Source organism: Triturus cristatus, chromosome 3_2 (genome assembly GCF_964204655.1).
Source record: "Triturus cristatus chromosome 3_2, aTriCri1.1, whole genome shotgun sequence".
NCBI classification, from domain to species: domain Eukaryota; kingdom Metazoa; phylum Chordata; class Amphibia; order Caudata; family Salamandridae; genus Triturus; species Triturus cristatus.
This window is the reverse complement of record NC_140584.1, coordinates 732,381,799-732,393,985: the sequence shown is the minus strand read 5'-3', so window position 1 is coordinate 732,393,985 and position 12,187 is coordinate 732,381,799. Positions and strand designations below refer to the sequence as shown.

Sequence of the window (12,187 nt, the reverse complement as noted above, 5' to 3'; positions counted from 1 at the left end):
AACAAAAAAAAGTACACTTACCTTTGTGCTGCTGGCCACTGCCTCTACGATCCTCTTCGCCTGCTCCTAGCCTCTGCAAACTACAGTTGCCATGAGCACAGACTACAACAGTGTCTCTCTTGACAGTGGTCTGAAGTACAGGGTCATCTGCAGGATCTAGTGTTGATGGACTGCCACACTTACCGTTCTCTGCCATGGTGAAATACCAACAATCTATTGAAGGGGTGGCCTTTCTTGGGCCCAGTGCCATAAATTGTTCAAAACACAGACGCATCAGAAACAGGCTGGGGTGTGCAGCTCCAACACCTAACAATACATGATTTGTGGGGTGCCAAACATCAATCCCTTCACATGAACCACTTGGAACTTCAGGCAGTCTTCCTAGCACTGAAAACTTTCCTTCCTCATCTCTCACAAAATGTTGTCCTAGTCCACACAGACAATATGACAGCCATGCACTATCTACAAAAACGGGGGTGGGGGTGGAGGGGTTTGTTATCTCAAATATCACACCTCGCTCAGACCATAAGGAATTGAGCTCTTCACCACCACATTCATCTTTAGGCGGAATATCTGCTAGGAACGGACAACATTCTTGTGCACCTGCTAATCAGGACCAACCAGACCAGCAAACCCATAAATGGAAACTTAATTCACAAGTTCTCCATCAATACTTTCAGAAGTGAGGGTTTCTTCAAATAGAGTAATTCGCCACAGCCAAAAACACAAAATGGCATAACTTCGCCTTCAGGTCCCCAAATCCCCCATGCAAGAGCAACGCGCTATGGATGAGTTGGTCAGGGATATATGCTTTTCCACCTCTCCCTCTCATTCCATTTCTAGTTCGGAAACTCAGGCAAACATCATTACAATCCTTGTAGCATCCACCTGGGCACGTCAACCCTGATTCACAACCTTACTAGATCTCTCACTAGTCCCACACGAGAAGCTACCCAACAGGCCGGACCTTCTCACTCAGGACAACAGACAAATCGGACATCCAGACCCTTATCGCTCTGGCACCTGAGGTGTTAGAATTTGGTTAAGCAAACTTGCCAACAGAATGTATGGACATTCTAGAACAAGCACATAGACTCGCAACTAGACCCTGTTATGCTGCAAAATGGAACTGTTTTGTTTATTATTGTCCTCCTAAACGAATAAATCCCCTTAAAGCCACAGTACAGGATAGTATTTATTTGCTTCATTCACAAAAATATAATTTAGGATATACTTACGTTAGATTGCATCTTGCTGTCATAGCTGCCCATCTACAAAATAGACAGCATCTATCGCTCTTCAGGATTCCAGTCATTAAAGCATTTATGGAAGGACTTAAATGAGTTATTCCACATTGTGTTCCTCCAGCACACTCTTGGAACCAAACTATTGTACTTACAAGGCTCATGGGTCCTCCTTTCAAGCATTTGCATTCATGCCCTCTTCAATTTCTATCATGTAAAGTGGTATTTTTAGTTGCCATTGCTTTCTTCAGGCATGTTGGCGAGCTCCAGGCATTAGCCTTAGATAAACCTTTCTTTCAAATACAAAGACAAACTGGTTCTTTGTACTAATCCTAAATTCCTACCTAAAGTAGTTTCCCAGTTTCACCTCAATCAGTCTATTGAGTTTACAGTTGTTTATTTTTGTAACCCTGATTCTATTGCAGAAAGAGCTCTTCACACTTTGGATGTAAAAAGAACGCTCATGTTCTACATAGATAGAACTAACAAAACAACTCTTTTTAGCTTTTTCTCCACCTCATCAAGGCAACCCTACATCCAAATCGCATATAGCTAGGTTGATAGTTAAATGCATTCAAACTTGTTAGATTGGAGCCAAGAAACCTTTACTGGTAAATCCTAGAGCACATTCCACTTGAAGAAAAGGAACAACTATGGCCTTTTTAGGAAATATTCCAATAGCTGACATTTGTAAACCAGCTACATGGTCTACACCACACACATTTATTAAACACTACTGTGTGGACATTTTAGGACCAACAAGCCAATGTAGGGCAGGCCGTGTTACATACTCTTTTTCATGCTTCTGTAACACTCACAAGCCAGCCACTGCTTCTAAGGAGGGACTGCTTTACAGTCAATGCAGAGCACATGTATTTACAGCCACACATGCCAGTGAGCCGATTATGTTACTTACCCTGTGAGCATCTGTTCGTGGCATATAGTGCTTTAGATTCACATGCGCCCTCCCTCTTCTCCAGACACTTATGCCTGTTGCAGTTACGTTTTCACAAATTTCCATCACATATTCACATATTGGCATGGACATCTCTATTTGTTATGCATGCACTACACTCCTTTCTCACCTACTGCGGGAAAGCAATCTAACAAGGGAGTTGATGCCTATGCGCAGTATCACCAAGTGGAGGAGCCCCTCTACCTCATGACTCGAAACTATTCTTCGAAGAAAAACATCTTGTACAACTGTGAACCCAACACTAGATGGCAGGAGTATGCAGAGCATGTGACTCTATGGCACAACATGCCCGGAACAGATGCTTACAGGGTAAGTAACATAATCCATCCCTGTGATAAGAAGAGTCTGACATACCTAACTCTCTATTAGTATTGTAAATTGATCATGAGGCAAATCATTGCTGATAAAAAGTAAAGGGTTCAGCTTAAAAGAAGTGATTACATATTTTAGAAAGAAGTGCACTTTAACATGTTTCTGCATTGAATGGCAAACTGTCTGCATAGTGGAAGTAGGTGCATTCTCTATATTGAAACAACCTTTTCCTCTCTATACTGAAAAGAAATGTTAAGTGATTAAAATGTTTCTAGGAGGTTCTTATTTAAAGGAATGAAAGTGTCTTTCTTTGAGCCCCATGCTGCTGCTTTAGGACTCTTTTTATTATAAATATATTAATAGATTTTCCATTTTCCATGTTGTATGCCCGTTATTGTTTCAAGGATTAAACTATATTTATTACTCCCGGGTCCCAGTGGTATGACGTATCAGGGGCATTCAGCACCACAGTTATGTTATCCAGTGAGAGGGCTCATTTGCCAGGCTTGCATTAGGGCCCTTAGCACCCTTGCTACATCACGGGGAAAGATCTGTGATGTGCGCCTTGCCTTACTTCGTAAAATGGAGATTTGCTGAGCTTGAACTGGATGAATATATTTCTCCATGGAATACGAGGATGTTGCATAACGAAAATCAAAAGTAAATGAGTTTGGTATAAAGCCTTTGAAGAAATGTTGTTGACATTACCTTGATGCACAATAGATTTCGTACTGTGTATGTTTTGATTTCATTATTAATTGAATTAAAAATATTTGATTATTACAGATACAGATGTACTTTCTTGGAATGAAGAAGAAGATGCCTTCTTTATCGCCTATAGACCAGGATTGGCCAGCGAGGCGCTACCTTTTCTTGGAGGACACTGACAAGGAAATGAAGCGGATATTCCATTTGTGGAGAGTACGTATGTTTGTGTTAGTCTTAGTGTGATTTGCTCCTTTACGATGTTTTTTCAAAGTATATTCACATGCCTGCTTCTTTTATATATCGTATCTGTTAACAGTATGTGCAGAATCTGTTCTGTTCTATGCTTGGATAACTTGACTTGGATGTTTTGGTGAATGATTGCTTTTGAACTACTCTTCTGCTGAATGCAACTATAATATATGTCTGATTATGAACAATATTGCCTAAAAATAGGTTTTGGGTCTTATTTCTCTTGTTGCCTTGAATCCTCCTGAATACTCTTTCCTAAAACAATGACTTGATTCCTTTTTTATAGCGTTTATTAAAGACCTGTTTCTCACTTCTGCTTGAATAACACATGGGGATTCCTTTTTTTCAAAACTATCACTTCTAAGTCCATTTATTATGAATCTGATGTTATTACCTAGAATGACACTCACAAATGCTGCAGCAAGGCTGCTAGAATTAATTTTTTTTTTTTATAAATCTTTTTATTGAAACAATAAGCATGGCATTAACTAGAGTGAATCACACATTCATTGGAAGTAAAGGTGCTATTCATGCACATCTTAAAATATCGCTGCTGCAGCAGACATTCCCCGTAGTCCCCTGAGGCCTGTTCAGATCTCGTTTAAGACCTCATCTCTCATCCTAGGAGGTGTACACAGCCCACCCCTATGATTGTTCCAGCGTTCCCAGACCTGCGTCCATTTATTTGGGCATCCCCTGGCCTCATAGACCGATCTTTCCATGACCATGCACCAGTCCATGTCTTTGCCCCACTCCGCAAGCGTCGGAGCGGTCGGCAACTTCCACAATCTTGCAATGTTCCGTTTTTCTACCATTAGCTCCAGAGTGACCCAAATGCGGTCTTTGGTACCTAAATCAGTGGGACCCCATATATTCAGGATGGCCAATTTGATGTTGCAGTCAATCGTCATCTCTAATACTCTTTCCATTAGTCCCACAACTGACTCCCAGTACCTCTGAATGAACGTGCACTCCCAGAGTGTATGGACAAAGGTCCCTTCCTGTCCACTTCGTCTGGCACAGGCCCCATCAGTGCAAACTCCCATACGCACCAGCACTGATCCAGACAGATAGAATCTGTGGACAATCTTAAGTTGCACCAGTCGGAGCCTGGAGGCGATTGCCAGCTCCCTAGGGGATTCCCGGCCACCGCCGCCAGCCACTCGTCGTCCTCAAGCCCTGCCACATCATGGTCCCATTTCTCCCTAAGGAGGATCAGAGGGTCACCCATGTTGTTGACCAACTTCTTATATATAAGAGAAATAGCCTTTTCTGGTATGTCGCCGTCTAATACCCGATCCTCTAGGGGGGAGGACTCCGGGAGTGTCCTACCCTCAGGGAGGACCACACGCAGGGCGTGCCTAATCTGGAGATATCTAAAGTGTTCACATCTTGCCAATTCATACTCCTTCTGCAATTGCGTGAACGGGACCACCCCACCTGCCTTCCATAAGTCTCCCACCCTTGATATGCCTATAAGGTCCCATTTATCAAATTCCTTCGAGCGATGTAGCTTGCCCAGTTGTTTGCTGTGCCAGAGTGGTGTGGCCTTTGTGAGTTTACCCTCCCACCCCAAATGTCAGTTAGTCGATTCCACACTTGCACCGCATGGCCGGTGGGGCCAGTTTCAACCACTGCACGTACAAGGCCCCTTCAAAGCTCCCCCCTCCCGCCCCCCCGGTAAGCGCTATCTGTCCATCTGGAAGACCAGGTCGCCCTGCGGTCGATACGTACACTGGTTGATTGCCGCCAGGTGTGATGCCCAATAATATTTCCGTTTGTCCGGTAGGCCCTCTCCCCCGTCGTACCATCCCAGCGTGAGCTTGTGAGTCGCTATACGCAGGGGCTTGCCCTACCACAACAGGTCACGGATACAGCCATCGATTTCTTTGAGGAACAAGGATTGAACCGGGTGTGGGGTATTTTGCAATACGCACAGGAATCTGGGAAGGGACATCATCTTAAATAGGGCCGCGCGTCCCAAGAGAGACAGCGGGAGTGTTTTCCAAAGCTGGACATCTGACTTGAGACACACCAGGGGTGGAAGTAGATTGCGCTCATAAAATCTGGTCTAGTCTTTGGAGACCCAGATCCCTAGGTATTTGAACCCATCTTGAGCCTCAACAAGCCTACAGCCATGCGGGAGCGGGGCCAGCATTCCACTAAGAACTTAGAGCACCAACTTTGTCCAGTTAATGTTGTAGTCTGCGTATCTGCCAAACACCTGAAACATATTCAGAACTCGGTTTAAGGATGCCGCCGGGGATGCTAAGTAGAGCAAAATATCGTCCACATATAGCGATATTTGGTCTTCCCATCCGGTGGTCCACTTAAGGCCCTGGACTACTGGGTCATTCCGGACCCACATTGCCAGTAGCTCGAGGGTTAAGGCAAAGAGGAGCAGGGACATGGGGCAACCCTGCCTGGTGCCTCTGCTGAGAGTAAAGGTGGATGATTTCCTGTTGTTCACCACCACTTGCGCCAGTGGCCGGTGAAAGAGGAGCTGGATCCAGCCGACAAATCCAGGGCCAAAGCCCAGTTTTTGGAGGACCGCGAACATAAAGGGCCATTCTGTGGTGTCAAATGCCACCGCCGCGCCAAGTGAGACTATGACCGCATCTTCTCTAATTGTGTCCGCACTGCACAGCACACCCTGGAGTCTGCGCAGGTTGAGGGAGGTGTTTCGCACGGGCATGAATCCAGACTGATCTGGGTGGACCATGCGGGCAATGACCTTGAGCAGGCGAGAAGCAAGGTCCTTAGCTAGTATTTCCGCTTCGCAGTTAAGCAACGAAATTGGCCGATAGGAGGAGCATTTATCGTTGAGCTTACTGTCTTTATGGATTACAATTATGGTAGCCAGTCTCTGATCAGAGGGTAGCACCCCTTCCACCCTACTCTCCTGAAATATTTTAGTGAGATAGGGAGCAGCCTTGCCCGCAGTGCATTTAAACAATTCGATGGGCAGGCCATGTGGGCCCGACGCTTTCCAGCCGCGCAGGTCATGAATGGCTTTTTCAACCTCCGTAACCGTAAGCTCCAGTTCTAGAGCGTTCCTCCTCTGTGAGCGCAGGCAAGGAGATATCACACAAAAAGGAGTAGGCGTCCTCCTCTGTATGCGGAGTTAGGGACGTATAAAGTGATTGGTAGTACCGGCCGAATGCGTCGGCGTCATCTTGCTGCGCCATAAGGCGGTATCCCGAGTCGGTCACGATCCCTACCACCACTCGCTGGGCCTGGTCTCTACGGTCCAGCCAAGCCAACATCTTACCCGCTTTGTCTCCGACGTCATAGATTCGGCTGAGCGTGGCACTATGGTGCATTTTAGCGGCTTCAGTAGTCAAGTCAGTGTATTCCTTGACCCTGATGCGCTACTCCTGGCGCACTTCCTCCGAGCCCTGCACCTGAAGAGCATCCTCTAGGCGCAGGACCTCTACCTCCAAGCGGGCCATGTCTGCAGTCTTCTCCTTCTGATGTCCCGAGATCTGGGCCAGGGCCACCCCTCCTATTACCACCTTATAGGCTTCCCAGAGAATTCCCGATGACTCAACTGACCCGTCGTTTTCCTGAAAGTAGAGGTCTGTATCACTCTGGATCTTTTCTCTAACCTGGGGAATCTTAAGATACCTCGGGTTGATTGGGGCCGTTCGGCCAACCATGGGCTCCCCCACCTCCAGACGACACAATATGGGCGAGTGGTCAGAAATGCCTCTGGCCAAGTGCTGTATTTCTTTTACACTGCCAATTTGATAGGCGAGCGTCAGGACATAATCTATGCGGGACATACTTTGATGTGCTACTGAATAGAAGGTGTACTGCTGCTCCGCTGGGTGTAGTCTTCTCCAGACGTCCACCAGGCCATAACACCCAGAAAACTGTGGATCTGTGTATGGGAGGGCAGCATGGCCTTCTGAGGCCACCGATCGAGAGACTCTGAAACGATAGATCCCCAAGGTCTGCGAAAGCCTGGCCGTGCAGTCCCGGAGGCACATAGACTGAAAGGAGATTTAGTATTCTTCCCTTCCATGTCCCAGAGAGGGCCACAAACCTTCCCAGTTTGTCAGTACGGTTAAGATCACTTGTCATGGGGAACGACTTTCGGATTAGTATACCCACTCCCCAGGAGCCAGACCCAAAAGCAGAGTGCGCCACCAATTTGTAGCCCCATCGCGACATGGCCTTACAAGCATTCCCCAGCAAGTGCGTCTCCTGTAAAAGTACTATGTCGGGGGAGTGTAGCTTCAAGAATTGGAGCACCACACACCACTTGATCTTATCCCCCAGCCCATTGACGTTCCACGCCCCTGCCTAGATGTCGTCCCCTTCATACCTTAGTATATAGCTACTGGAGTCCAGAGGACACCTCGCATACCCACCCCGATGGGGGATAACATCTCTGTCCCGCCCGGTCACCGCGGGCAATTGCACCTGAAAAGCACTGCTGCTAGCTGCCAATACTGGGATCAATTCAATGTGGTCATGCTTGTTAAACCTGAAACCAAACAACCTGTACCCTCCCCAATTAGTACTCAAATGTAAAGGCTCTGGACGACAGTCCCGGGACAAGCGCATTGAATGTTCGCATGTGGTATTTGCCAATAAACAGAGAATGTCAAAGTAGTCATGACTGTTAAACATTTCCCATGAAAGTGTCAAACCCCCCCCACCGTGTTATGCCCCACAAAATCAGCACTGAGACCCCACTAGGTGAGGTATTCCCCTGAGTTCCCACCCTTCATAGAACGGCGTGGTGTCAATCAACCTCAGACTTTGGTCACTGCAGATGGCTACTAGGTTCAGAATCCTGCATAACACAACTAAACAAAACAAGACCCCCTGAACTGTTCTCCCCCACCCTGCTACCCTGCTAGAGCGCCTGTTGCCCAAATTCAAACACACAAAGAGTTAAGGGGGCTGCCAAGGGCCATCAGTCCAAAGCCCCACCGGGCCGCCCTCCAGCCCGCAACCAGTAAGTTCTACGACAACCAGTTGCCGCTGTTCACGGAGCCACTCCACACCAAGGAAAGCAAAATCTCTTTGTCAAACAGGGCACCATACATTACATGAATCTGCTTCTAGACGTATCAGCTCCGAGTCCGCCTCTTCTCAGATTAATCCCCACTTTGCTTGAATTTCTAGTTGAAACAAGCACATTCAAGTAAGTAATACCACTCATGGAGGAGAAACATTACTTCTGCTCTGTGTGCTTGATAGTGTGATTAGTACCCTTTACAGATGTGGTTGTGACGGAAGTATAGGAATCACATTTGGAAACAATCGAATGTGTGCGACGTGTCAGAAGTCAAACCTGTTTTATAAAGTATTTAGGGTGGTATGCAAAGATGAGACAAAATGGAAACAAGGTTGGATTATAGCCTCTACTTTAGCCTTCCAAACATTTATATAAATTAACACTCCCTATGACCATCTACTCACTTCACACTTTGAATTATTCCACAGCAACCCAGCTGTGCAGCTACACACCACCTGGAACAAGCATGGTGGTTTATGGTGTCTTTGCCTAAACATCCCTATTAAACACAGAAACCAGAGTACTTGTCAGCACTGGTTTATAGGCGTATCTTAATATAACTCTCTTGCTGTACAAAGTCAGTGGGGAATTTCTTTAATTTTTCAGTTTGCTGTCTCTTTTTTGCTTTACCTAAATAAGTGGAAAGAGGCTCGGTGTCCTCTGGAGGTAGAACCTAGATGCATTGCTTGTTTTGGCACTTATGTAAAGCACCAGCCCTCGATTGTCACTCCAACCCTTTGAATGGCCCAACACAAGGCATAGTGCCTTTCATTTGATGATGGTAAGTTCTTTGCCAAATCACATAGCAAGCAGCTTATAAATTGCAAATTTGGGGATATGAAGGGTGTAAGACCCTAAATGTGAACCCTTTCTCACCCTGCTTGAAGCCTTCCTAAGGTTCAGATGTTTCTTGGTAAAAGGAAATAGTCTTGCGCAATGCAAATGTTTAACAGCTTCATGGAAAGCAACAGAACAGAAATGTATAGAATCACTCTGCCAGTGGGCAGAGGGGGAAAGCAGCCCTCCCCCACCCCCAAAGAGCAACATAAACAGATCTGCCTCATTGTTGATCATGAAGTAGCCTCACTGGTGAGGGGAAGAGGGAAAGCACTCCATGCTTGCATTTGTCAACTTGGAGTGCCCTCATCCAAAATCTTGATTCTTTGTGGTGAAAAAAGCCCACGGCTAGTGTAACGACCATAGTGGTCCTGCAACGATACAGCCTGTATCTGCCAAATTAGTTTTTTACGATAATCTGTGCTACATCCTGTTGGATCTACAGGCTGGTGATAGACTGTGTGTAATTGATAAAAAAAGCAATTCCATGTCAAGTCGTAGCCGAAGTGTAGGAAATTCCATTGGCTGGTGCTAGGAGGTGTTCACTAACAGTACAAGGTGATTTACAAGTTAGTCATTGCCACTTGTTTACACAAAGCTGGTGAATGTGGAGGCCACTCATTTGCTCTATTAAAGGATGTAAAGCTAGCCCTTCTTTACCATGTTGGTAGTGAGAGCCTCAGAGGCAGTCTTGTACTCAGGGCAGCAGGTCATGATTCTGCTATTCCATCTCAGATAGGTGATGGATGAGGGAAAGTACTCTCACTCTGGAAGAGACAATGCTCTTCATCAGTGTACTACAAGACGTTCTATTTTCTCGAAGCAGCCCCTCTGTCACAGTGTAGAGGTTAAATATGATCAAATGTCTTGCTGTATATAGGTAGTTCCACTTGCTTGATGATAGGAAGGATTCAGATGCATCTGTCTTCCTGCTAGGATCAGGCATCAGATATTGTAGTCGGTCTTGGGTTCGGTCTCAATGTAGTTCTTTTGTAGCCCAGCATAGGACGTGTATCTTGTAGTTGGGGATCTTCACTTACAGTGCTAACATTTATGTCACTACCAATGTTTCAGAGCATGGTTCCCATAGTTCCTTTCGGGTTCCACCCATTACTGTGTCATGCTGGAGTAGAAGGTATTCTGTCTGACCCTTGAAGCACTGCTAATCCCCTACATATTGCCGCCCTATTCAGGGCAAGATTGTCTATCCTCTGATACAATACAGCTATCTTGATTTTAAAGTACACTGATTGACCAGATTGACTCACCATCTTCACAAGTGAGCTACCCAACTCAATAAATAGTATCTGTCCTTTTGATGCATTTGGAAATTCGGGCAGTGAGTCAGTTTGCATTCAGATAGAATTATACGTGTGTACTCTTTGCATGATAAATATGGTGAGGGCCTATGCCCTGAGCAGCACTTTCTACGTGCCCTGTAGCCGAAAGTGTTTCACACAACCCTTCCTCAAAAACTAAAGTTCGAGCAATGGTACAGTTAGAAGAACGGCCTATCCTGAACTCTGATATAATCACAACTTCAGCTCAATGAGAGCTGTGGCATATTTAGTGCCCTGCTATGATCTAAATGATGTATTGGCACATGTCATTCATAAACCAAGCCTGTAAATATTCCCATATTTGACACTGAAATGTTCAGTGTTTATCATAAACAGAAATGTTGTAGAGCCTTGATGGAATAGAAACCCTGATATAACAGGACGCCTTTCATAATCAGAGAGATCTGACTTGAGAACACTGAAATAATTTGCCAACTCACTTACTGACATCAAATGGACCAAGGCAATTTTTATACTGAGCAAGTAGAATTGATTCATACCGCGCTTTGGACAAGTAGCTATTATGTAAAGTTGCACACGTCAGAAGATACTCTCCATAGTGACTGGTGTAGCAGTAGTCCATATTCTCCTGCTCCCCATCACCAGTGACCCCCCACTCCTTTACCTTTGTTTAAGCACTCAAGCTTGCACTGGGAAAAAGGGTCCCCAGGGTACCTAACTTTACCTGTTGATGTTCATGCTACATTCCGGTATCTCTTATGATTCATGAGTCTGGAGAAAAATAAGACTGCTACCAGTACAAGAGTCACTTTGGTGAGTAGCTTATACTTCCTTTCTTCTTGATTAGGCCACATACACAACTGCTTGCCTCAAACTGAAAAACTAAATTCACAGAAAGTGACTGAGGTGATTCACACCAACTTAAGATTACCTCACAAAACCTGCAAAAAACTCCAGAATGTACAGATGCAGAACAAGCCTATATAACAACATTAAAAGGGACCCAATAAGCTTTGAACTACAATAAGTAATGCAAAACAATCTCTTAAGAAAAGACCAACACTACTAGAATCCAAACAAATTTAAACTGCATACTACCAATAAATCAATATCCATGCCCCAATCCCAGTATTACAAACATTTGCAGATCTACTGTTAAACATCATAAAAGCATCTTCACCAACGTGACTAAAAAGTACAGTGTTGTAAGAAGTAACTGTGGTATTTATCAGAATCATGCTGTCCACTTGTTGGACAGCAAACCCATTAACCTCTCGAATATATAAAGGAGACTATTCACAAATGGTAGCTAAATTCATTACATAATTGTGACTACAGTCCTGGATTCAAGCTAGCCTGGCTGATGAAGGGCGTTACCCAGAAACCGGTCCCAGGATGCTTGTTTCCGGTTCAGGTAAGACCTGGCTTGGCAGTTCGGGCTAGACTGTTCCCATGAGGCACAGAGTCAAGACTGATTTGCATATAGGTGGGTCTCAACTGAGGTGGCGAAGTGAACTAAAGAATGATT

The 12,187-nt window shown here is 45.2% G+C and overlaps 1 protein-coding gene across 4 annotated transcripts in view; it reads left to right on the top strand.

Annotated features, from left to right (window-relative positions):
- MYO1B (myosin IB) overlaps nucleotides 1-12,187 on the top strand; it is a 715,692-nt gene that overhangs the window by 591,107 nt on the left and 112,398 nt on the right. For all 4 annotated transcript variants that reach the window (XM_085648784.1, XM_085648782.1, XM_085648783.1 and 1 more), the window contains one exon: nucleotides 3,319-3,453. In XM_085648784.1, coding sequence (XP_085504910.1) covers nucleotides 3,319-3,453 — 135 coding nt within the window. The remainder of the gene's footprint in view (nucleotides 1-3,318; nucleotides 3,454-12,187) is intronic.